This window comes from Cydia pomonella, chromosome 3 (genome assembly GCF_033807575.1).
Source record: "Cydia pomonella isolate Wapato2018A chromosome 3, ilCydPomo1, whole genome shotgun sequence".
Taxonomy (NCBI): domain Eukaryota; kingdom Metazoa; phylum Arthropoda; class Insecta; order Lepidoptera; family Tortricidae; genus Cydia; species Cydia pomonella.
Window position 1 is genome coordinate 5,612,370 of NC_084705.1, and position 27,395 is coordinate 5,639,764.

Here is a 27,395-nt window from a genome sequence, read left to right on the forward strand (position 1 = left end):
CGCTTAGTGCGTACGTAGCCTAGGGCTAGTTGAGCCGGGCCCACAAAGCGAGCATACCGCGCGAGGCAATTTCCTCACGCACAAACCGGCCAGTGTAGACGTGCCTAGGCAGGCGGCGCGAGTTTACCTTGCCCGAGCGCCTCGCCTCTGCAGTGGCAAGTCTACACTGGCCGGTTAGAGGAAACTCACGTACTTGCTCGCCGTGGACCCGCCTACTGACGCAAGTTATCTACTGCGCGATGAATAAACCGCTAATAACAGCGGTCCCACTCGCACGCCAGAGTTGGCCGTAAACTAGCACTGCAGGAACTGCGCAAGTGTATGGCCAGCTTTTACCAAACCAGATTACCCCAATTTACCGGCCAGTATAAAAGTAACGCTGAAGCAATTGCAGAAATCGAAAATTGTTGCTGTCCAGGAACCAGAACAAGAATTTTCAATTAGAGTTGACGGGAAGCATCGGTAGAGCCAGATTCATAAATGAAATCTAGCTTCACCGACGCGCCATGGGTTTTACCATAAATTAACTCTGGCTATATTATCTTCTGATGAAAGCCTTGGCTACATCAAAGGATGGCCTTGTTATACATACCTGTACCAGGACCTAATACCTATACGGCATACCAATTCGAAGAAACCTACCTCTTACCAATACCATTTACCTACTACCATATGTACCTTTAACAATTACCACAAAGTTCATACCACAACAATTTCACGTACCCATACAAACTATTCTTCAACATATTGAAGGATAGTTAAGAAATAGGAAACAAATCTGCAACAGGCAATTTACGTTACTAACTACAACTACTTAGGCTAACTTACAAATTTCATTCTACGTCTAGAGATATGATAAACCTTAAGCAAGTTTGAAGTTCATTAAAATTATAAAATTAAAGAGGTTTATCATATCTAGCCGATCGGGCGCGACATACCATGCCTAAAGATAATATGCCCTGCCCGACCAGTTTAACCGGAGTGTGCAAACCTACCTTGCGCATCACCTACAGCTCCACCTTCCGCACCACCAGTCAAATTGCCATCGCCAGTCGTCGAGCCATCGAATCCTGTAACAACAACAAATTTAACTGAATAGATATACCCCTATGAATAGTAAAATATTTTTTTATAAAAGAAAGTAAATATTTACCAGTCATTTCCATGTTAGAGTCATCTTCGCCGAAATTTGTTTCATCATTATTCGTTCCGTCATCGTCATCATCCCACATACTCTCATTAACAAATTCGGGTTCCATTTTGGGTGCCACAGCGTTGTTTTCATCTTCGTCAGGTATCGTAACGAATTCCTCTTTAGCTGATCCAGATGGTCCGGCTTCTAATGGGTCCACACATTTTCGTTTCACAGGTCCAGATTGTGACGATGACGAATTGTTTGATGCTATTGATGGCCTATTTGGTCGCTTAATTGCTACTGGAGTTGAGGAGGGCTTAGAATCTAAATCAGTCTCTAACTTAGTCATAACAGATTGCCTTTGTTGTGACGACCTCGGGCCTGGCCTTGAGGTCGGCTTTGGTTTGGATGGCGTGGAACTTTCTTCATTTTGATTACCGGTTAAACCTTTCACTTGAAGCTGTTCCGCAGTACTAATAAACGACGCTAACTCTTCTTGCTTAACATTAACTTCACCTTGGTACATAAACTGTAATAAGTCCCTTAACGCTGAATGACTAACATCTTTTAAAAATACTGCAATAGAAAAACACTTCATTAGTACACTGTTTAATAAATAAACAAACTATCAAAAACGAAAATATTAGAAGATCCTTACCTATTGGATGCTGAGTTGGGTTCATTTTGAACATCTCCTGGAAGTAGGGAGAACATACTGATAGGACTAATTTGTGTGCCTGCAATAGCCTGCCTTCGGCAGCTAATGTGACATCTACTAAATCTCCACGCGACAGCAGGCCGTGAAAGCCTGCTGACATATTCGCGTGGAAATTGTTCCAACATAATGAAAATTGTTCGTCCGACGCCATGATGGCGACGTATATTTCTTGAACCCTGAAACAAGAACAAACTATTTAATACAAAACCCACTTAAATAACTACAGGCACTATAAAGTAATTATAAATGAAAACTTCACTCTTAATAGATATTTACCTATCCTAATACTTTGTACTTTATAATTCCGATATTAGAAACATTTGAAAAAAATAAAACAATGTTTCTAATAATGCACTGCACACTTGTTCATCCCACGTCCTCCCCGTTTGAGCGCTGTTCACGGTATGATGACGCAAACGCGACGTATACTGTGTCGTCACAGGAGTGGGGAGATTCCACAATATGGGATGAAAAACAATTTATTCAAAATTTGCCAAAATACGCATTAAAATTAAATAAAAAGTAGTGCAATAGTTATAATATTAAATTCCACATAAAATAAGATCGTACAATATGAAAAGAACGAATTAAGTAAAATAATGTTTCGCTGCCATTTGTTGAAAGGTTGTAGCCGGACGAGGCATAGGAATATATTTCAGGAATTTGTATTTTGACGTTTATTGTTCATAAATAGTAATACTTTATTTACTATCGATTAATTACTAATCATTGACATTGGTCTTTATACGGGAACTTATTTAAGTATTATAAGTTATAATACTTATAATTTATAACGCCAAGACGACGAGGTTAAACAAAAAATCCTTATTTGTAATATGGCTTGTAAAAGGTATTAACTGACTTTTATAAAAACAATTACTGAAATAGTATAGTTTTCATGGAAATAAGGATAATTAATTAAATTATATTTTCTCGATATAGTCATCTCATCTTCCTCGCGTTGTCGCATCTTCATTTTCTCGAGATGATAATATGAATACAAAAATACTAACGTAAATATTTCTATCACTAACATTGTATATTCTGTTAATTGTGTGTAAGATAAAAACAATTAACAATTTGTAAATAAAACATTAAGTTACTACACGGACTCTCTACTAAGTATAATAATTTTCCATGCCACATAATAATATATTTTCATACCGTAGCAATTAACACAATCCAAAAAGAAATAATCTTCATACACGAAATAAAATGTTGAGTAAAAAGTATTATTTAAACCACCATCAGCGTTTGACGCCGCAAACTTGAAACAACTACAGCTTAGAAGCTCTTTACCCTTGGTTTATTACAAAATAGACTTTGTGCTTATACAAATAACGTTCTAATCTGAATACATTTATATTCCACAATAATGTTGCTACATGAAATAAATATTATTCTTTGGGGAAAATTCATTGTATTATTGCATAGCTGGGGAAAAAAGTGGTACATACCTACCTACGCAATAATGTTTTTTTTTAGGTTGCCTTAGTACATGTTCTATTGTTTTAAGTATGGTTCCTAAATCTACGTTAAATGAGCTATCTCATACAAAAAGAGTCATGACCCTACTAAAAAAAACATCAAACCTACACATGTTAAAATTGCACTTTTGAGAAATCGTTAAAAGAAGTTGGAAACTAATTTTAAGTATGTTCCCATTGGAAGTTACATAAATGATGATTATATCACAAGGTGTTATTCTTTAAAATTAAGTTACGGTTTATTTGACTTCCAGCTTCCAGGTCGTAAAGAATCTGCCTTTGATTAGAGCAAGTCGCTTATAAGAACGAAATTAAGAAAAAAATAATTTTCGGATTGTTCTTTAATATGTTGTACACTCGGCGTCAAAAAAATCGCACCTCGCGCAAAATTAGTTTCAAGCAAATATTATCAATATTGGTATCATTTGAAAGCACAATTAAAGCCCTTTAAGAAAACATATCTACCATTTTATTAAAATCAATAATCGCCAATCTACGGGTGGTTACAAAAAAAAGGGTGGGGATGGGGATAGGGTTGCCAACTATTTTTTGGTGGAATATAGTATTTTCCAGAATAAGGCATTAAAAATATAGCACATTTTAAAAAATATAGTAGTTTTAGATAAAATGCTTAACATAAGTGTAATATACGTTTAATCATACTTACTAGCACTCTGTTAAGATTAATAACATAAATATTATTATCATTATTATTTTTTATTTATTATTTAAGCCTTTTATTTCCAATAGAAAAAGATACGTACATGCACGAATAATTTTAAAAGCATTTAAAATATTTACGTTTTTCTTTAATTCTAAAACATAAATATAAAATAACTTAAATAAGCTAAAACTACAAATAAATTAAAATTAACACAAAAAAAACGTAATCATAAAAAAAACACCCCATCCACACACATATTTTGGACCCAAGCCTTAAGCATATAGCTATCTCAAGATACTTGGGTCCAAAACGGTGCCTATCTGACGGAAAGGCAGCGCCAGCAGCCAATGACCCGACTCGGGGGCTGAAGCTAGACTTTCGTGGCTAGCGGCCGATGCGACAGTCGCGCGCGGCTGACGCGCGCGGCCGATGCAGAGCTCCAGACTTTCATGGGTCGCGGCCGATGCGTCAGTCGCGGCCACTGGCATTGGTGAGTGTCCGTCCAGTGCAGTTTTGTGAGATCTTCAATGACTTCTAAAATAGTACATTACGATACAAGTGCGAAAAATAGGAAATTCGAAACGAGTGGCGATAAATTAAAACACGACCGAAGGGAGTGTTTTAAATCGACACGAGTTGCGAATTACCTATTCGCACATGTATCGTACAACGTTTTACAGTACATATGGCCCTTTAAATGTTCGACACAGTAACGTAATATGCTACTTCTCGCACTAGTGCTATAAAGTAGCCCCATATGTACTGTAAAATATATTTTGCTAGCGATGCTAGGAAAAGGAGAGCATGACGATTTGCTATTGTTACATTATTTCAAGCAAAGAAGTCCAATTGAACCAATTTTCTGGAACAGAAATGATGAAGGATTTTATCGTATTTAGATAGAGAGACACTTAAAATCTGATGAAGAGAAATTCAGTAAGTATTGTCGATTAAATAAAAGGCAATTTAATTTTGTTTTGTCTTTAATATATGACGAAATCAAACCAAAAACATAAAACAATCTGTCCCGAAGAGAAGTTATAATCCTTTGAAGAAAGGTCGTATAAAAAAGTATGCTGCGCTACCAAATTGATAAGAATTTCTTCTTCTTGCAAAGAAAATAATGCAATGTTCGCCATTTTTGACCGCGCGTCACGCGTCATACACAGACCAACCGAACACGACCGCGCGCGGCTCGCGACTGTCGCTACTGACGCGAGCCGCGCGCGACTCGAGCCGCTACCCTCGAAAGTGGCGCCATTGGTTTCATACTGATTATTACTGACGCGCGGCAGATACGACTGTCGCGAGCGTCAGCCGCGCGCGACTGTCGCACCGGCCGCTAGCCACGAAAGTCTAGCTTAATACGGCTAGAATTCGGGCACGTTCGAAGTCGTCCGGACTATCCTGGAGAAGTGTGGTATGGGCTGCTTTTAGGCGGGGGGAGTCCCAAGCCCGCTGAATGTGACGGGCGACTGGGATGTCCGCAACCGGACACGACTCACACCAGGCCTCCCTGGCCTCCTTTAGGTCGGCTATCTCATCGTCAGGTATCTGAGGAAGGTTTAGAATAATACCAACGAGAGACAGCGAGCCGTATACAGAAGCCAGGAATGCGCGTAGAGCCGAACTGCCCGAAGTGCGAACGCCCAGTCCACCAAGCCTCATGGGGAGAACCGCTTGGCTCCATGAACTGGTATCGAGATGAATGTTGAGAGTTTTGGAAAGAGTTGATTGAAGAGAGGAGTCGATTGAAGACAAGATGGACGGAAATTTCCAACTGCGGAGTAAAGACATGAATTTGGGTGTAAATAAGCAAAAACGGATAATGAAAAGGGCCATATGGGGATTTATTTTAAATAGAAGGTCTGATGTGTTATTGAATACATTTAATTTACAGTTAATAAAGGGTGCGATTGATTGGTCAAAAATTGGTGAGCCTAAAAGGGTGAGGGATATTTTGGAATGAACGGAAATATTAGGTAAAACTGCGTTAAAATTTGTTAATATATCTATTTGTTTAAGTTAGTTTTAGTTGTTAATCCGTAACAGTCAAGAGCATAACCAATTATAGATTCAACTAAGGATATATATAAATACTTTAGGATATGCAAAAAAAAGGAACTTTAAATCTTAGATAATAAAATTTTCCTAATAATACTCTGAGTTTGTTATAAATAAAATCTACATGGTGCGTCCAAGAAAAGTGTTAATCTACTTTGAGACCTAAATATGTTACACAGTTAACACGTGAGATGGGGTTAAGGAGGTTGTCACGGTGGCATGGATATGGCGCCCGAAACCTTGATTGAAACAAGTTGTAACTTAGCAAAGTCATATTAAATTTTAGGGCTCCTTATGACCTCAGGAAACCAAGCTAAAGATAGAGAAAACTGGATTAAACTGGAGGAGGCCTATACCCAAATAGGGGTTCCTATCCAAGAAAATATTGATAAATGATAAAACAAATCAACAGTGCAGTAAATAAATAACTTTGTGATGGGAAATAATAATAATGACCTGAGGAATGCGTGCCTAAAATCTGTCGGGTTATATTAGTGGGGTGTATATTTCGGGGATCTCGGAAACGGCTCTAACGATGTAAGGGTGTATTTAGAGGCGAAAAAACGATCAAGCTAGGTCTTATGTTTGGGGAAACGGGCATTTTTGTATTTTTATATGTTTTCCGAGCAAAGCTCCGTCTCCCTGATATTAACTTATATACTTAACCCATCAACCAAATTATTAGGCATATCACACTGGTGGTTTGCGAGCGAGTTGATAGCGAGGAGAGCGCGCAGCGAGTTCGCCGCGAGCGCGCAACGTATTTTCAAAAACTCCCGGTATATTATATTCTTATTTATTACGCAGCGAAATCGTTGCGTGCTCGCGCAATCTCGGCAAGTGTGATTGGGCCCTTAGCCACACGAATTAAGCAAAAACAACCCTTATGTCACAGCATAAAACACCGACACATCTCAGATAACTCGGTTCCTGTAATCACTCCCGTTTCCGCCACCCAGCTCAGTTAGCCATGTATATGTCATAGTGTAAGCTTCGCTCTTACACCAACCAAATTAAACATTAGACTACCCTTTTCTGTATATCCTGGTTTTGTATATGTGACTTTTCTTGGCGTTGACACCTGTCTACCATGCTCTTTATGTTGTGGTGCGCACTAGGAACCCTACTGAGTAGCCCTGTGGTTGTGGAAGCCGTGGTAGGAGGTGCTCCAGCGGCGCCGCCAGAGCCTGATTCTGCGGTGGTCTTCGTGCAGAAGTATGGAAGGAGCGCGAGACTTGAAGGGATCAAGAATGATAAGCTTGGATATTACAGTTTCATGGGCATCAAGTAAGTTTCATTGCTTTTTAATATATATACTTATATAGAAAATGGCCTAGCAGCGTTGGTCAAAAATGCTACAGGACTATCATAACATAACTATTTGTAATTGGTTGGTATTCTCACAGTCAATTCATCCCAGTATGTTCCTAGACAGAACTATAGTAACTAGATTCTTCAGCGAATGAGCAGGTAGGTACATTAAATACATACCTACAGTCGACTTGTGAAAATGTGAGACATACTTAAGCTGCGTTTCCCCTAGAGATGTGTGAGGATGCGCAGCTAGGGATATGTTTGTTAAGAACCTATCTTCGCTCAGCGCAGCTCTAGTTAGTAATTTTCTATTGGTTCTCATCTTAACAAACACATACACAACATTCCTCGCTGCGCATCCTCACACATTTCCGGTAGACGCGCAGATTAGACCGCGAGCCAGGAACTGATTTCCATGACCAATCGCATCCCGGCCGAAAACTCGTGTAGTGGTTAACCGGGTTAACGGCTGAGTATGATGAACCCTCGTGGACGTCAGCTGCCGCTCCGTTGGTGGGTTGAGGAATGGCAATGAACGAAATACGTAAAACGAAAAAAAATTGTCATCGCCTCCCGTTTGATACCTTGTCAAATGAGAGTTCAGATGCTATTGTTAATTTAAAAAATAGTCAGCCGGTTATATCGCGATGGTAAGAACATCAGCTGGTCGCATGAACATAATAAGCGGTATACCATTTTATGTTAGCATTTCGTCAAGCGTAAACGCCTGAAAAGCCATCAACGGATTACGCAATTTACACATTACGCATACTTTGCCGCACATGAAGTGGTAAGGCGCATATTTTTTACATGTTAATTTTACAGCTAACGGTTATTCCACCGTGATACAACCGGCTGACGGTTTTTAAAATTTAAAACAGCATCTAAACTATCATCTGACAAAGTATCAGTCGGGAGGCGATGACTGACGAAATATGCTCCTGGCCCGCGGTCTAGACCTTGTAATTTTAAACTGAAAACTGCACTTACGAGTAAGTGACGCGTAGAGTATAGTATACTGATGAAGCCATCGCTAAAAAGCTGAGCTATCGAGATATTCGAGAGTATCGAGGTTGTGATAATCCGAGGCCATAAGAAAAGCAGTATTTTTTGTAAACTATTTTTAGTCCAGAATAAACAGAAAAATATGTTCGTGTTTGTGCATCATCCAATGTCAGACGGGTCGAGCGGAAGCTGCGATAAGCAGTTCCTGTCAGACTCGCTCTGATACGACAGCTTAAGTTGCTAAAACAGAATGCAAGTCTGTAAAACTTCCGTTTTTAGGGTTCCGTAGCCAAATGGCAAAAAACGGAACCCTTATAGATTCGTCATGTCCGTCTGTCTGTCCGATTCTGTCACAGCCACTTTTTTCCGAAACTATAAAAGCTATACTGTTCAAACTTGGTAAGTAGATGTATCCTATGAACCGCATTATGATGTTTACATAAAAATAGAAAAAAAAAACAATAAATTTTGGGGGTTCCCCATACTTAGAACTGAAACTCAAAAAATCTTTTTTCATCAAACCCATACGTGTGGGGTATCTATGGATATGGATAGGTCTTTAAAAATGATATTGAGGTTTCTAATATATTTTTTTTCTAAACTGAATAGTTTGCGCGAGAGACACTTCCAAAGTGGTAAAAAGTGTCCCCCCCCCCCCCCCCCCCGTAACTTCTAAAATAACAGAATGAAAAATCTAAAAAAAATATATGATATACATTGCCATGCAAACTTCCACCGAAAATTGGTTCGAACGAGATCTAGTAAGTAGTTTTTTTTTAATACTTCATAAAAATTAAAAAAAAAAATTTTTTTCATCAAACCCATACGTGTGGGGTATCGAGGGATAGGTCTTCAAAAATGATATTTAGGTTTCTAATATAATTTTTTTCTAAACTGAATAGTTTGCGCGAGAGACACTTCCAAAGTGAAAAAATGTGTGTCCCCCCCCCCCCCCGTAACTTCTAAAATAACAGAATGAAAAATCTAAAAAAAATATATCATATACATTACCATGCAAACTTCCACCGAAAATTGGTTTGAACGAGATCTAGTAAGTAGTTTTTTTAATAAGTCATAAAATAAAAAATATTTTTTTTTTTCATCAAACCCATACGTGGGGTATCTACGGATAGGTCTTCAAAAATGATATTGAGGTTTCAAATAAAATTTTTTTCTAAACTGAATAGTTTGCGCGAGAGACACTTCCAAAGTGGTAAAATGTGTGTCCTAAGTGGTAAAATGTTGAACGAGATCAAGTAAGTAGATTTTTTTTAATACGTCATAAATGGTACGGAACCCTTCATGCGCGAGTCCGACTCGCACTTGGCCGCTTTTTAATTTAATTAGGTACACCATCAATCCATGATTTATCAACAGCTGATTAGTACTAACGAATATTTTTGACAATAATAATTCACCAGTTGAGTGAGGTAACTAAATAAAGAACAGCATAGGTTTTTGATAGGTAAGTAATAATAATAATTAGGCTTGGGACTTTTGGATGATCGCCGTGGTTCTAGAATCCACGGAGTCGCCAATGTCGCCATTATGTTATAATATGTTTTTCGAAGTCAAAGTCAAAGTGAAAAAATAAAATATTATATTAGATGTCATGAATTAATAATCAACGTAATCTAGATCGGCAGAACGGTCGGGATTCGAGACGAGAGGCCAAAGAGTAAACTAAGTGATGAGGTGGGTTATTCCCACTAGTTACCATCAAGTTGTTACCAGTGGTAACTACTGGGTTTTTTTTTTCCCACCAGTGGTAAAAGGTGGGATTTTTTTAACTTTAACAACATTTTGGTGGTAACTACTGGGAAAAAAAATCCCACCTTTTACCAGTGGTAACTACTGGGAAAAAAAATCTCACTAGTTACCACCAAACTGAGTTGGTGGTAAATAGTGGGAATAACCCGATGAGGCATCTGGCACTTCGTTTCATTCCTTTGTAGATTGTTTTCTTCCGAGCCTTGATACTGTGCCTTGATGGTCACGTGATTCTTTCTATAGAAAAATAAGTGTCGGACGCCTCGGGTCGGACCCGGACCGTTTTAGTGTGAGTCATTCTTAGCAGAATAAAACTGTTTCAGATATGCCGAGCCGCCCGTGGGCCCCCGGCGCTTCCAGCGTCCGGTGCGTCGCATGCTGACAGGAGACGTCAACGCCACCCGTTATTGCCCGCCTTGTATCCAGCCCGACACTCGCAACCCTGGCCGAATCATCGGCCAAGAGGATTGCTTGTGTCTCAATGTGTTCTCGCCGAAGATGCCGGGAGAGGAGGAAGGTTAGTTTTTTAACATGTCTATACAACTCCCGCTACTTCCCAACTTGACAATTGCAACCCTGGTCGATTCATCTTCGAAAGGATTGCTTGTGTCTCAAATCTCAATGTGTTTTCGCCGAAGGTGCCAGGAGAGGAGGAAGGTTAGTTTGTTAACATGTCTGTACTCTATACAACTGCCGCTACTGTCACCCGGCACTCACAACTAGGGTTGCCAACTCTTTTTTGGTGGAATATAGTATTTTCCAGAATATGGCATTAAAAATATAGTCCATTTCAAAAAATATAGTACTTTTAGATAAAATGCTTAACATAAGTGTAATATACGTTTAATCATAGGTACTTACTAGCACTCTGTTAAGATTAGTTATGGTAACGATTTTAGAGCAAAAAAGTAAAATTGATAGATTTAGTCGTTGAAATTGTAAGTATTGGTTACGTCTTCTCATCTTGCCTTTTAATAATGAGGTCGCAAGCGTGCGTCCCCGGTAATATGTGACGAGAAGCGACAGTTTTCAAAAATTCATCAAAAAACTATGGTAGTAAATTATACAAAATTATGTATAAGAACAGTTTTAGCAAATGTTGTAGATTGTTTAAGTATCAAAATTACGTTGAAATTAAGATTTTCAGAGAAATTGTCACTTGTTTTGAAGTTAGTTCTGGAGAAAATTGATTACGTCTAACTTTCATTCAAATAACTAAATTCAAATTTATAATAGCAAAAATGTAGTTTATTAAAGTTGAAGTACAGGATATGTGTAATACAAAATTACCATTTTTAGCAGTCCAAACTTTACGAAATTTACAAATAAGATCAACAAAATCTGTGATTTACGCGCGTTTACCTAAACGTCTATCAGAAAAACAATCATTACTAATTAAATGAGTCTATTAAAAAAAAAAGATTACAAGACGCGCTAATAGAAACCAGTACTTGTTATTTCTAATAGTTAACAGAAGTTGTACAATTGCATCGACTAAATCTATGAATTTGTTGCGACTAAAATCGATAACGGCCTCTTAACTATTTCTTTTGTGTAGACCACTCTCTGTTGTCAAAATCATCCTATTCCTAGACTCCAGCAGACTGATGGCATGATCATCAGTTAGTCATATATGTAAAACTGCTCACTCGTCATCTCAAAAAAAATATTTTTAATAACAATATTTATTTAAAGTTTAAATTTATATTTTTTATTGAGCTTTGTGCACTTTTTAGTAATGTCTAATTAAAACTAGAAAACGATTCAGAACATTCATACTGAATATTTATGACAATTTAATAGCTCACTTTTTAGGGTTCCGTAGCCAAATGGCATAAAACGGAACCCTTATAGTTTCGCCATGTCCGTCTGTCTGTCTGTCTGTCTGTCTGTCTGTCTATCTGTCTGTCTGTCTGTCTGTCTGTCCGAGGCTTTGCTCCGTGGTCGTTAGTGCTAGAAAGCTGAAATTTGGCATGGATATATAAATCAATAAAGCCGACAAAGTCGTACAATAAAATCTAAAAATTTAATTTTTTTTAGGGTACCTCCCCTACACGTAAAGTGGGGGTGAATTTTTTTTTTCGCTTCAACCCTAGAGTGTGGGGTATCGTTGGAAAGGTCTTTTAAAAGTAATAGGGGTTTTCAAGAAACATTTTTTGATAAAGTGAATATATTCAAAGATAATCGCTCCGAAAGAAAAAAAAATTGTGTCCCCCCCCGTCTAACTTTTGAACCATAGGTCCAAAAAATATGAAAAAAATCGTGGAAGTAGAGCTTAAGAAAGACATTAAATGAAAACTATAGCGGACATGATCAGTTTAGCTGTTTTTGAGTTATCGCAAAAAGTTTTCCCTTCATAGTAAAAAGACTTACTTTAATTAGGTACTGATTATGCAAATTTGCCTATTTGTTTAACTCGGGTGAAAGGTACCGTTTCATCCCTTGGTTAACAATTTACTATACTTTAAGCTCCAGTTTAGCTTATTGTGACGGAAGAGTAACTACGGAACCCTACACTGAGCGTGGCCCGACATGCTCTTGGCCGGTTATTATTAAATTTATGTCAGCTCTGTTGCACTCCTCACGCCATTTTGTCTTCATACTTGAAATAATTTTATTTGATTAGAATTAAATTAATAATCGATCTTGAACAAATTAGAAGGATGTCGGAAATATAGTATTTTAGCGTACTATATATTTTTTCAACAGTATATAGTATAGAGAGCCAAAATATAGTACAATACTCTATAATATAGTACGGTTGGGAACCCTACTCACAACCCTGGCCTCCGAAGAACCATATACTGGTAAACAGCTAGCTTAAGACTATCATTACTCATTAGTTAATTTATTCAATTTTATAATTTGTAATTTATTCACAGGTAGTCCCGTCATCTTCTACATTCACGGTGGCAATTACCGAACAGGGTCAACTTCTGCCTATGGTGTAAGTATATTCTACCTAATATATAGGTATTACTTTCCTCCCCTCCTGAGCCTGGCGGTAAAATAGTTTTACTTCTCCACAGGGCCAGCATTTAGCCCAGAAGGACACTATCATCGTGTCAGCACAGTACCGGCTGGGGTCCCTTGGATATCTGAGTACGGGTGAGAGAGATGCCTCGGGAAACGCTGGGCTGTTTGATCTGCGATCAGCTATGGCGTGGGTAAGGACTAGTGATAAAGTTTCCTAACCCATCTTTTGTATGAAACCCATTATTTTCAAATCGAATTTTAAGCTAAGCATTTGGACCCTTTAGGTACTCTGGCTGTAGAATTATTGTTATACAAAAATACATCATAGCGTATACTTTGATGTATTTTCGAAGTTCCTAAAAATATCTTAACTTGACTTAAAACTGTTATCTTAACTTAATCTTTTTGCTGGTATATTAATTATACCTTCTATTACACATTTCTTTTAGATTAACGACTACATTGAATTCTTCGGCGGCGACAAAAAGCGCATAGTCGTAATGGGTCAGGGATCCGGCGGTAGCGCCGCGTCTCTTATGGCGATGTCCTCCGAAGGCCGAGCGGCAACCGGTGTCATCGCCCTGTCCGGGACTCCGCTGTCCCCCGGCGCTGTGAGGACAGACCCGGCCAGCCATGCCAAAGCTTTGGCAAAGGAGACCAACTGTCCCGAGTCTCCGCCTGAGAGATTGATTTTATGTTTGAGGAGTATACCGGCGGAGAAGATCGTTTTGGTGAGAACGTAGCTTTATTTATCTGATGAAATCATTAGTTTTCATTTGATTATAACCAACTCACAAATTCATCATTTCAGGCGGACTCGGAAATAAGTATGAGTATGGTAGACACGGAAAAATTCTTACAGGATATCTCTGGCCGGTCAGGTAGGTAACACAACTATATTTAGTATATCTTGATTGCTACCTAATAACTGCGTCGCGCCAGGTGTTCGCCTTCGCAGCAGGCTCCCGCCAGCTTCTTTACCAGCCCCAGAAATGATGTTTCTCTTTTTTGAAAACACAGAGCATTCGGCTCTTTACAGCTCCCAATATCTTTGTGTCAGATGATGGTATCCGGCATGGTTAATGAAATATGGCGTAATTTTTCAGGAGCGGGTGCGCGCGTAGAAGGCAAGGAAGACCTAAGGGGTCTACCGCCGATCGTAGAGGAGCAACCTGCCGATGCGCTAAATAAGAAAACCAAACGGGTGCCAATGCTCACTGGCGTAGTCTCTGCTGAGACCGCACGTGCAGTACAAGGTAAAATACAACCATTTTAATTTCTCGTGCTCTGGAAGTTCATACTGAAGGATCTGTTAATATATGTAGCCATAGCCAATTAAATTTAATACATTTCGAACCTAGGGCCGAGATAGGGATACATAGCAGAATGTCCAAGTCGCAAAATATGTCGCTACGTACTTAAAATAAGCGGATCGCAAAATGTGCAGATCGCATAATGAGCAGATCGAAAAATGTGCAGATTTCATAATGAGCAGATCGCAAAATGTGCAGATCTCATAATGAGCAGATCGCAAAAGTTCAAAATAAACTCTCTCTGTTGCTAGGCAACGAAATTAATCCTCGTTTAAACAGAAAATCTCCTTCAAAATGACAGACGCCTTTAATAATTAAATGCTTTCGTTAACATTTAATTTTTTTTAAGTATGTTGCTCCAATTATATTGAATTGATTTTTCGTATGGTAGTAGCTTATACTATTTGCAGTTTATGTGATTTTTTCCATAGGTGTACCTTTACAAATACTTGTTGAAAAGATTTAGATTTATTTATTTCACAACATATGATTACAGTACAAATTACATCAATGTCAATTTATAAGAATCTATATTGTGATCGTCAGAAATAAACTTAAATAATAACAAGATAATCCAAATAAATTAATTTCAATAATAATATATATATATGAAAATTTTCACCTGAAAAGGATCGTCAAATAATATCAAGAATAAGCAAACACAATGTCAAATCATTATGCAATTATAAATTATACAGTTATGTCAAAAAATTCACTTATTGATAATGGGTTGTCCAGTAAAAAGTTTCTCAAGAGCTGTCAAAAAAATCTCTGACATTTTAATCGTTATTTTTTTCAGGGAATTAATTTTTTAAAATCTGAGTTTTACTCCTACTCATTTTTTGTAGCTATGATTTGGTTTGATTGCTCTATCTTATATAGTTCAAACGAAAAAATACTGAAAAATGTGTCCATTAAATGACGTTATTGACATTATCTCGGTGACGGTTCAAGATAGGGGGCTGAAAGTTAAGGTGTTTCTATATTATAATATAAGATAACAAATGACATAATAAAAATCCGATATTCGTCACAGGGGCCACTTCTCCTTCCTTAGCCAGCTAGACCCTTTGGATCTAAATATGGATTTGTTGTATGATTTCCATTCTGATAATTAACTCTCGATTCTATAATTATTGACACGGCCAAGCATGCGGCTACGTTACGCAAACAACCAGATTACGACTATTTCCCTCTATCATACCACAAAACAAAAATCCGAAGTACCTCATACATTACACCTAACATAACATAACATACACACACCGAGAGCACTACAGGAAAACATGTCAAAAACTGGTTACCTACTCTAGACGATATTAAACTTCTTCGTAAGCATACAACCATCACTTTTCAATTAACACAAATCCTAACAGGCCATGGTTACAATAGAACATATCTGAAACGACCAAACAATCCATCGAACACTTGATTAAATACTGTCTTTTAGATTAGAGCTAAGTGATTCTGCTGTTTGTGCACATTGTAATTTTGATGTATGTGATCTTGAACATTTTTTTTTTCCATTGTCCTTCATTTAATTTACAAAGGTTATTGTTTGTTGCTATGTGTATGGATACTGGTTTGCAAGTTCTGCCAAATTCAATTACAGGGCCTTTTGAAATATCCACAATTACATCCTGTAATCTATCAATTTGTTACTCATACTATAGGTAGTTTGTAAATATTGTAAATATCTCATGTAACTATTAGATTCGTGTCTCATTTTTATGTGAATTAGTTATAAGTAAAGTATTTATGTTACTTTTGTATTTCATGCTTGAGCTGATGGCCTAGTTGCCAATGCTCGTAATAAAAAAAAAAATAATTAAATACTGTCCAAACATATGCCAGATGCGTCCACGAGACAATCTGTGGAAAATACCAAAGCATAGATCCCTTCAACGTAAAACAAATAATGGAAAAAGAAGACACGCTGGACTCATTTATCACACACAAACCAAGACACACTAAGACCTTCAACAAAACATAGAAACATAACTTACCAGATCGCACTTTTAGCGCCGCCTATCAAGGCGAAAACTTGAAAATTTCGAACACAGCCGCCCGTAACATCGGGGGCCAGTCTCACCAAAATGCTACTACATAGTCACCAATAACCACAACAATAGACAGTACCTACGAAACAAAGAGCAACCGGCCGCCCGTAATTCTAGCGAGGGCCGTTTGACTCACACCAATAACTACAAACGAAAAAAAAAAAATTAAAAAAAAGTACCCTCTACACTACAAATACTATACATAGGTAAAATATACGTGTCAAAGTCTAGTGAAAGGTCCCACTTGTTGCTTACCAATAGGACGAGATTTGCTTGTATCTTTATACGAATAACCTGTCAAAGCGTCCTTATGGCAAGCGACAAAGTGGGACCCTTTGCTTGGAAACGATACCTATACTTCGTCATGTTTTGTGAAATACAAGCCATCCATGCTGACTCGAATTAATGGCGTAACATAAATGATATTATAAACAAAGTACATTTTTTAAAATCTTTTATGACGTAATCATGTTATGTATGTCTATAAAAAAGGCTCCACGAAGCGAAATATTTTTAAGTACTTACCTACGACAATTTATTTAAACATTATCGCAAACTAAGTAATACCATTTTAGCGCCAATGGAATTAAAGCTGATATGGGTGGTATGTGAAGTATAGAGTACCTATAGGTCTAATGTTTTTATCAACTTATTAAACGCCTGCATAAATTCCATAGCAACAAACGGTCAACTAAAACTGTTACACTTGTTCCAGGCAAATACGCAGGCTTCTTAACCAACAAGCTAAACGACCTCAACTTCATAAAGAACGAGTTGATCGGTGGGCTCCGTGGAGTCGTGTCCGATGTCCGAGGACTGATCCCTGATCTGACTAGTCAGCTGCCTGCGGGACTGCCGCAGCTCGACTACTACCATACGCTGTTCGACAGCACTTTTAACGTTGTCGATGGGCTGATACAGATAGCTGAGGCTACAGGTAATGTGTAAAATAAAGAGTAATTATGTCTAGCATTTACAGCTAGACAGAACGCTTATAAATTTATACTAGACATTCTAGGGTTGTCATATTCGATATCTCTTCAGAAGTTCCGAAGTTGTCGATGGTCCGAATTTATACAGATTGCCGAAGCTGCAGCCGCTGCAGGCAATGTTTAAACACATGGTGTCGGATGGAATAGGTAGCTAGGTAAAATCCTTGGTCTCGTTTGTACGTTATAACACAGACACGACATGCCTACTTGAAGACTTTCTCAATACACTAATACACTTACATATTTCAGAGCAGTCCGCAATCCGACGAACCAAGAAAACTTTACTAAATATACTTACTAATAACCTGTTATCAGTCCGACCACTCCGACCGCGACATAATGCAGTAACGCCTGATAAAAATTACCTACCGAATGACTAATATCCCGTAATTACTTTAGGATTAGGAAGGTTGCGGTAAGTAGATAAAATAAAAAATAATCTCATCCTACTTATTCAGAATTAACTTACTGGAGGAGGAAAGCTAATTATCAAAACCTAAAATTTAAATTTTATTATGCAATTACCTTTTTACGTTTCTTGGATGACTCTTTAAGTAATAATAACGTACCACAGTTGCGCAAAAGTAATAATTCTACCTTAAAATCAACCCTCCTTGTATTGGCCTGGCCGACAAGGGCGAGGGGTGAGCTCAAAAGGGCTTTTTGAAAGCCCTAAACTAGGGTGGATAATTTCGTTATCCCCTGCCAGCCCCAGGTAGTCATTTTTTGTTCCCTTTTTAACAAAGGGGCCCTTTGGAATTTGAAAAATTTCAAATTATATCCTCGAGGACGAATAAATTGGGATCGAAATGCAAGCGATGTCTGATTTGTTTTGATATAATTATTTTTCGGAAATTGGCAATGGCAACCGTTTTAAAGTGAGGGAGATGCCCCTAAATAGTTTTCAGCAGTTTCCCGGGATACAAAATTATTGATTTCTCAGATTTTCTCCTTCCTGTGCCAGTTCCTTCCTGTAAATATGTGATTGAACATTTTCTACAAAAGCCGTGTAAGTATGATAAGCCGCCCTCATTGACCGTCTAAACGAGGTCTATACTATACAATGTTTTATGTTGCTGCCTTCTAACAGTTCTAACGCAGCGGCTACCGTGAGCGAATAACTCGCGAACGCGAAGCGGCGCGGCGCGGAGCGGCGACCCACAGCATTCGCGTTCGCAACAAGATCGCCCACGTGGGACACTTCCATACATTGACATATATCAAAGGACGGGCCTTACGGGCACTAAGAATGGTGTAAGTTCAGTGGTGTCACTCACGAATTCCAGCCAATCGTGCAGTCTAACGCACGCACCTAGTTGCGACCAATCGCGCGCGTGATGCGAACTCATCAACCAAATGCGTTGTGGTGTTAGACTGCACGATTGGCTCGAATTCGTGTGCGTGACACCGCTGTAGCTGTACTGGCCCCATTCTTATTGCCCGTAAGGCCGTCCTCAGTATAATATGTCAATGCTTCCATAGGTATTAAATGATTTATTGACCCGCGCCGCGCCGCGCCGTTTCGCGTTCGCGAGTTATTCGCTCACGTAAGCCAGTGCGTAATAGTTTTTACATCGTTGTCAATTTATCAAGGCTATTTTGATATTTGGCATTTTATGTATAACCGCTGAACCGAAGAACATAAGTCAGTGGCATTGAGGAAAAAAAAAGCGGCCAAGTGCGAGTCGGACTCGCGCATGAAGGGTTCCGTACCATTTGAACGTATTAAAAAAAATATACTTGCTAGATCTTGTTCAACATTTTACCACTTTGGACACACATTTTACCACTTTGAAAGTGTCTCTCGCACAAACTATTCAGTTTAGAAAAAAATGATATTAGAAACCTAAATATCTTTTTTGAAGACCTATCGATAGATACCCCACACGTATGGGTTTGATAAATTTTTTTTTTTTAAATTTTATGACGTATTAAAAAAAACTACTCACTAGATCTCGTTCAAACCAATTTTCGGTGGAAGTTTGCATGGTAATGTATATCATATATATTTTTTTGATTTTTCATTCTGTTATTTTAGAAGTTACAGGGGGGGGGGACACACATTTTTTCACTTTGGAAGTGTCTCTCGCGCAAACTATTCAGTTTAGAAAAAAATGATATTAGAAACCTAAATATCATTTTTGAAGACCTATCCATAGATACCCCACACGTATGGGTTTGATGAAAAAATTTTTTTTTTAAAATTTTATGACGGATTAAAAAAAAAACTACTTACTAGATCTCGTTCAAACCAATTTTCGGTGGAAGTTTGCATGACAATGTATATCATATATTTTTTTTAGTTTTTTCATTCTGTTATTTTAGAAGTTACGGGGGGGGGGACACACATTTTACCACTTTGGAAGTGTCTCTCGCGCAAACTATTAATTTTAGAAAAAAATGATATTAGAAACCTCAATATCATTTTTGAAGACCTATCCATAGATACCCCACACGTATGGGTTTGATGAAAAAAGATTTTTTCAGTTTCAGTTCTAAGTATGGGGAACCCCCAAAATTTATTGTTTTTTTTTCTATTTTTGTGTGAACATCTTAATGCGGTTCATAGAATACATCCACTTACTAAGTTTGAACAGTATAGCTCTTATAGTTTCGGAAAAAAGTGGCTGTGACAGAATCGGACAGACAGACAGACATGACGAATCTATAAGGGTTCCGTTTTTTGCCATTTGGCTACGGAACCCTAAAAAGGGCAGTTTTTTAACCGATTTCAATTTCATAGAAGGAGGAGATTCTGTATTCGATTGTAGCTATTTTTTATGTACGTTCACCGATTATTCCGATACCCGTGGTCCGATTTGAGTAATTCTTGTTTTGTTTGAAAGAAGTTATGTATCTTCAAGTTGATCCCATTTTAATTTGGTTCTGATCTGATGATGGGATCCATGAGGAATTGAGGGAACTCCTCATTTTTAAAGGCACGTGTATGTTGATTTTGGTGTTTTCTTAAGCAAATCGAGCATTTTCTCTCAAAAACGATCTATTTGATGAAGTGGATCTGATGATGATGATTTTTTTAAGATGATAATGATTATTTTAATGTGGTATGTTCACCGATTACTCCGACACCCCTGGTCCGATTTGAGTAATTCTTTTTTTGTTTGAAAGGAGTTACCTCCAAGGTCCCATAATATTTTTGGTAATTTGACTGTATCCTCAACTCCTCAAGCAACTCAAGTATTTCCTCTCGAAAACTACTAATTTGATGTAGTGCAACTGTAGCCTTGCTACGAGTTTGACTCTACATAAAATATGAAAAAAATCGTAGAAGTATAGCTTAAGAAAGACATTAAGTAAATGAAAACTATAGCGGACACGATCAGTTTAGCTATTTTTGAGTAATCGCAAAAAGTTTCCCCTTCATAGTAAAAAGATGTACATTCACAGTTCACCCTTGGTTTACAATCTACTATACTTTAAGCTCCAGTTTAGCTTATTGTGATGGAAGAGTAACTACGGAACCCTACTCTGAGCATGGCCTGATATGCTCTTGGCCGGTTTTTGTTTAAGTATATGCGTTACCAACTGATATATTTGAAAGTTTTTATTGATTATTCATCTCTACATAATCTCCTTTCAACACGATACATTTGGTCAACACGATTTCGTCCAACGATATTCCAGCTCTTGCAACCCCTAAAAAAAAGAATTGAAAAACCTTTAAAAATATGCTTATATTGCAGCTATGACTTGCTGAGCCGTTTCTTATGTTTAGGGATATAGGAGGCACATGGTGCCAAACCCCTGCCCCGGCTTTCCACGGGCAGTAAAGCGTAATAGGGTAAAGGCACCGCGGTCAGCCATGCACCAGTGGTCAGCCTTTCTTGCTTATTTTTGGCTGTAATTACCAAAGTTTTTCTAATTTTCATACGAAAAGTAGGTGATATTATAGATTGAGAAACTATTCATTGAAAAATAGCTTAATTAAAAAAAAATATCTAGCATAATCCACAACACTGCCCCTCCCCTGGCTGGGGATTTCAAAAAGGTCGTAAACCCAGAAGTCAGCCGAGGGAGGCTGACCATAGGATTCAATTTTTTTTTTCAAATGAATTGTAAGTCGTAAAATCCAGTACATTTAAATATTTACATTATTAGAACTTTATTTGATTGAAATACATCAAATACCCAGTAGTCACCCTGTGGCTGGCCAATGAGAATGAGAAATCGTTTATTATCTATTAGTGTGTAGTGTGTACATCTTTTAGTTCCCGCAGGATTGTGTCAGCTAACTTATGTCTAAAAAGATCTGTGTGAGCAGAAGGTGTCATGTCACACTTTTGTGTTTTATATGTTACACTTATCAATTTTATTTAATTTTAAGAGGACGAGGAGCCGCCGCGCCGCGAGGCCTACGTCTCATGTCTTTATTAATAGTATATTCTATTTCTCCTATTCTATTATTTTTTAGCAATGGGTTAAATTCTCCGTGCGCCATTCTATTCCCAGCGATGCGATCTTTGCTAGCATTTTGTAGTTCAGGTCGGAGGCTATTTCCCAGAGCATCTCCGTAGGTAGACGTCGGGGGAATTGACCTGCGCTCTTAAGCGCCATTCTATATTGCCCCTCGATTTTTTGTAGGTTCGAGTTACTGTACCTGGATAGTAACTGTACCACTCCATAGTCCATGATGGGAAGGATGCAGGCTTGAATTATGGCTAGTTTGACCTCAAGATCTGTCTTGGCGTGGAAGCCGATGATGGGTCCCAGGGCACCTCTTACCTGTTTTAGTTTCTTGACTACTTTGTCAGTATGTGGGTTCATTTTGAGGGTATTATCGAAAATGACTCCCAAATATTTTGTTTTTATATGTGAATGTCTGGTTTTTTATTTTAACCGTAGGTTTGAATTTATTTCTTTTCGTGAACAAGATGCATTCTGTTTTTTCTACGTTGCATTTAAGGCCCCATCTATTGTAATAGTTCACAATAGCATCGGCTGCCCATTCAGCTCTCGTGGTGGCGTGGTCGGGGTTCATTGCTCTAGTTAAGATACATACGTCATCGGCGTACTGGGACACTTGAGACCTCGTATTTTTATAATGTTGACAGGGACATCGGCATTTTGCAGTTTTTTTATCAGACCTTTGTGGTTAATAGAATCAAACGCTTTGCTTTTAGGTCTGTGCTTATCATCGATATGCTCTACCCAGGTGCCAGAGCATCCGTTATTATTTTACCAGTGCGTAGAATCTGAGTGGCGGTTCCTCTGAATCTGGTAAAGCTATGTTGAAATGGCGGTTGCAACTTGTCGATTGTGCCTAGTAGCCTTGATTGAATTAGTTTTTCGCATAACTTACCCATTAAGTATATTAAGTAATGTGATCGGTCTATGGAGCTAGCTTCTTTATGATTTTTGTGGCTGGCCACTGGACACAGATCACAGGACTCATTAAAATGGGATGCCTGGACACTGGGTACTTAAAGGGTGTATTGGTACTCAAGGGGCTGATTACTGGCAAAAAGACCCTTTCATTATATTTAATGGAATATTTCCAAAAGCAAGATTCAATTTTATCTCTATCAAAATGTAGGTGATTAATTCTGTTACACAAAGATTAATTCTGCGAAAGGAAACCTCTGATTCAGAGAAAGCCGTAATGGCCTTTACAGTACATATGGGGCTACTTTATAGCACTAGTGCGAGAAGTAGCATATTACGTTACTGTGTCGAACATTTAAAGGGCCATATGTACTGTAAAACGTTGTACGATACATGTGCGAATAGGTAATTCGCAACTCGTGTCGATTTAAAACACTCCCTTCGGTCGTGTTTTAATTTATCGCCACTCGTTTCGAATTTCCTATTTTTCGCACTTGTATCGTAATGTACTATTTTATGTAGTGTAGAAACACATCTAGTACCTAGCCAGGCAGGCGCGACTAACAAACAGTGTACAATAACCTCAAGTTAAGTGCTTCAACTTTGGAGCGCGTATAACATATCTACCACTGGTTCAGAGTGTCAAGACACTTTATTTTAATATGTTTTACACTACTGCCACTACCTTTAAAAAATCTACCACAACATACCTTTTCTCGAAGCGCTTTGTCGTTTTTTGAACCATTATTATAATTTCAGTTTGGATTGTACCAGATTAATAAAATTAACGGGATATAATATAGGACTTATTAAGCATAAAAAATTTCAATTGCATAGCTCTCATACTTAAAATTTTGTTCATATCTAAAAAAAACCCGATTTCGTCACTGACTTACTCACTCACTGATGATCATCAAAACCGTCAGGTCTGAAGTCCCAGGAAGTTGAACTTTGGTATGTAGGATCTAGGATAGTATTAATACACAAACAACAAAAAAATTCAAAACATGAAATTTTTTGCCCCCAAGGCGGTGAAAAGGGGGTTTTAATTTTGTATGGGGAATCAATAACCGCCGAACCGATTAAGTTGAAAGTTGGTATGTAGATAGTTTTATTTTACGGGAAAGGATATACAATAATTTTTAAACTCCAAAATGACCCCGGTACTGTGAAAAGGGGGAGGAACAGGGCGTTAGAGGGAAAAGGGGTTAAGTTTGTATGGGGAATCAGTAAATAAAGCAGATTGTATAAAAGATGACCCCAAATACGTATTTCGGGATTTTAAATAGTAAGTCACCCCCAACCCTTTAAATAAGAGGATGGATGATTGTCATAAGCAACTTACAAACAGAAGTGAAATCCCATCAAAAACAGTAACTACATGAATAAGTATTGTATAATAAAAAATAATGAATAGTGCATAAATTTTTCACCTTACGCCCATGTGACGGTAGCAAAACGGCCAAGCCATACAAGTATATATTTTGACTAAGGTTAGAAGAGCTTGTAGAGTTCGAAGCTTGGCTCTACAGGAGATCTGATAACTTTTTGACAGTGCGAGCCTTATGGTTTGGTCTTGGCAACATTTTACATGAAAATGTTTTTGATGGGATATAATATAACAAGACTAGAACCCAGAAGATTCCTCGTTGTGAGATTGTATAATTATACGATTTTACAGGCGACGCATTATTCAACTTCCCCGCATACCAGAGCGTGAAGCAGTGGAGTCAAGGCGGCGGGCATGCCTACCTCTACAGCTTCGAGCACGTGGGCAACCTCAGCAAGGGCTCGCACTTCCTGCCCGGCGTGGCGCTCGCGGGTAACACTGTCTAGTATTTACTGTTCCAACCAGAGCGGGAATAATGGAGCCAAAGTTGGCGTCTACCTCTATCACAGCTTCGAGCACGTGGGCAACCTCAGCAAGGGCTCGCACTTCCTGCCCGGCGTGGCGCTCGCGGGTAACACTGTCTAGTATTTACTGTTCCAACCAGAGCGGGAATAATGGAGCCAAAGTAGGCGTCTACCTCTATCACAGCTTCGAGCACGTGGGCAACCTCAGCAAGGGCTCACACTTCCTGCCCGGTGTGGCGCTCGCGGGTAACATTAACATTATCTAGTACTGTTCCAGCCAGAGCGGAAGTAATGGAGACAGGCGGGCGCCTAACATTAACACTGTTTAGTATGTACTGTTCCCAGAGAGGGAGCAATGGAGCTTCAAGCACGTACGCACTATGAGGTACGCAGGGTACGCAGTACTGTGTGGTTGAACAGCCACCAGCATACAGCGAGTTATAGGGTGAAGCAATGGAACCAAGGCGGGCCTTCGATTATTATTATCTTTTATGACCGTTTGCTACAAAGTCATCATCATCTTCCTCGCGTTCTCCCGGCATTTTATTACGACTCATGGCCCTCGTGGATGCCTGGATTCCGCTTGGCAACTAATCCCAAAAATGAGCGTAGGTACTAGTTTTTACGAAAGCGACTGCCATCTGACCTAGGCCTAGTTTAAGCCTTTTTTGGGATTAGTCCGATTTCCTCACGATGTTTTCCTTCACCGAAAAGCGACCGTTTGCTCTAGTATCAATTTCAATAATGTAAACTTAATCGTAATTTTTCAAAACGTTCTAGCTTTACATTTTATAAGCTGAGCTATCTACTTAATTACAGAGGATGATTCTAACACTAGAAATAAAAGGGAGACAACTTCGAAAATGAAGCCAGGACCTTCCCATGGAGACGAGTTGGCTTACATATTCGAGCCTCTGGATGAGAACGGCAAATCTATCACCGGAGAAGTGTCAGGTAGGTTAAATTTTATTTTTTTATGGCCGGCACATATGTAATTAGAATTAGGATTACCAACTCCAGTTTCATTTGTTATGTAACAAATGAAAAACTCGCCTACATAATATCTTGTCTATTAGATTTATCGAGTCGATAATTATAATATTATAATCGTTTGTAAGAAAGCAGATTGACGGATCGATTTCCATTCCAGCCTCGGACGCGCGTGCTCGGGAGAACTTCGTTAACATCATCTCTAAGTTTGCTCACCAGCTGACCCCAGTCGACGCCAAGAACGACTCTAGGAGACCCGGACTGGCAGGCTTCCTGCCCTTCTCGGAGGGCAACGAGCAGTTCTTGAAGATCAACGAGGATGTTACGATTGATAAGGACTTCAGGTTGGTATTAAAATACGCATAAGTAACATAAGTATTATTCCTTTAATACTTCAAGGAATAATACCCAGTGTTGAAACTGTTGACATATATCTCCGTCAACCAAGTTATCGACATCACAATTTTTTGGAAAAATATTTTTCGCTATTGATTTATATTTATATCTATACTCCTTCCTTCCTCCAGATACTGCCAAATGGGCCTCTGGGGCAACATGGCCGATCGTCTCACAGGTGCGCTCTGCAAGAACCTCATCGGCAACCTGCTTAACCTGCATTCAATCGTGACTCCAGACATCAAACTCCCGATCCAGGTGCCTACCAACGTGCCCAACCCTTTGGGCGGCTTAGGCAACAACGGGGGCAACGCGTTGGGAGGTTTGGGCAAACCCGGGGGCAATGCGTTGGGAGGTTTAGGTGGCCTAGGGGGGTTAGTGGGAGGGAACATGGGACAGAGTCAGCGACAAACGGCTCAGAAACCAAAAACTACCACGCAGAAACCTTCCATGAACTTCCCTAATCTGCCTTTTAGATTTTGAAAATTTGTACAGAAAAATAAAATAATGAAATAAATTTTGTTAATAAAATTTGTTTATTAACCGACCTCAAAACAAGGAGAAGCACCGATTTTCATATAATAAAAAAATATATAAAGCGCCGGTGGATCGATTGCTGAAAGCAAAGAGTTATACAGCGTGTATTTTTGATACCACCACTTTCATAGCTTTTTATCAAAAATGGACGACTTTTATTTTTCCATGCTAAATAATTCTGCAAGCAATGTATCACTACTTTGTTTTAACTCAAAACGTTGCATTTAATGACGCGACGTCACAACTGTCACAAGTGACCATGATGTACAAAATACATTGCAGCTTGAATTTTTTTCAAAAACTCATTATAAAATAAATAAATAAATATTGTAGGACATTATTACCCAAATTGTCTAAGTCCCACAGTAAGCTCAATAAGGCTTGTGTTGAGGGTACTTAGACAACGATATATATAATATATAAATAATTATAAATACTTAAATACATAGAAAACACCCATGACTCAAGAACAAATATCCATGCTCATCACACGAATAAATGCCCTTACCAGGATTTGAACCCGGGACCATCGGCTTCATAGGCAGGGTCATTACCCACGAGGCCAGACCGGTCGTCAAATTATGCTCTGGTAGTTAACACGAAATAAAAAAAAAAAATTCAGAATTGTTTTGCAGCACTAAAACCTACGTCTAGTTTTATATCGAAAATACAAACTGTATATGCTAAATATATGATGGACCAAGGTTTCTCCCAAAGTCGGTCTCACAACGACCGGTCGTGCGCTACCCTCATACAACGCTGTTTCTTGATCAGTCC

At 38.6% G+C, this 27,395-nt stretch overlaps 2 protein-coding genes across 54 annotated transcripts in view; one reads left to right on the forward strand and one right to left on the reverse strand.

Annotated features, from left to right (window-relative positions):
• LOC133515885 (protein tramtrack, beta isoform) overlaps positions 1-2,288 on the reverse strand; it is a 526,149-nt gene extending 523,861 nt beyond the window's left edge. For 26 of the 50 annotated variants that reach the window (XM_061848479.1, XM_061848476.1, XM_061848466.1 and 23 more), the window contains exons 1-4: positions 2,130-2,288; positions 1,794-2,029; positions 1,154-1,711; positions 996-1,070 (exon numbers count right to left, since the gene is read on the reverse strand). In XM_061848479.1, the coding sequence (XP_061704463.1) occupies positions 996-1,070; positions 1,154-1,711; positions 1,794-2,004 (844 nt within the window). In that variant the 5' untranslated portion in view covers positions 2,005-2,029; positions 2,130-2,288. The remainder of the gene's footprint in view (positions 1-995; positions 1,071-1,153; positions 1,712-1,793; positions 2,030-2,129) is intronic. The other 24 variants (XM_061848501.1, XM_061848500.1, XM_061848506.1 and 21 more) reach the window with 1 other exon arrangement.
• On the forward strand, positions 1-26,612 carry LOC133515884 (cholinesterase 1). Of its 4 annotated transcripts, XM_061848453.1 has the most exons (13): positions 1-361; positions 7,187-7,355; positions 10,481-10,674; positions 13,040-13,104; positions 13,187-13,324; positions 13,583-13,864; positions 13,945-14,014; positions 14,240-14,389; positions 17,222-17,443; positions 24,523-24,663; positions 25,515-25,649; positions 25,846-26,029; positions 26,213-26,612. In XM_061848453.1, the coding sequence occupies exons 1-13, from the start codon at positions 322-324 to the stop codon at positions 26,562-26,564; spliced, it is 2,142 nt and encodes a 713-aa protein (XP_061704437.1). In that variant the 5' UTR covers positions 1-321; the 3' UTR covers positions 26,565-26,612. The 4 variants fall into 4 exon arrangements, with proteins under 4 accessions (XP_061704437.1, XP_061704438.1, XP_061704439.1 ...); XM_061848454.1 differs by lacking the exon at positions 1-361 and having other exon boundaries at positions 6,485-7,355; XM_061848455.1 differs by lacking the exons at positions 1-361; positions 7,187-7,355 and adding an exon at positions 9,828-9,852.
• Positions 26,613-27,395: the final 783 nt, after the last annotated feature.

Excerpts from the sequence above, each read along its gene's own strand:
- LOC133515884 (XM_061848453.1), top strand. The coding sequence starts at position 322 with ATGGCCAGCTTTTACCAAACCAGATTACCCCAATTTACCG. Across the intron at positions 10,675-13,039 it reads GATGCCGGGAGAGGAGGAAG|GTAGTCCCGTCATCTTCTAC; the intron begins GTTAGTTTTTTA and ends ATTTATTCACAG. Across the intron at positions 25,650-25,845 it reads TATCACCGGAGAAGTGTCAG|CCTCGGACGCGCGTGCTCGG; the intron begins GTAGGTTAAATT and ends TTTCCATTCCAG.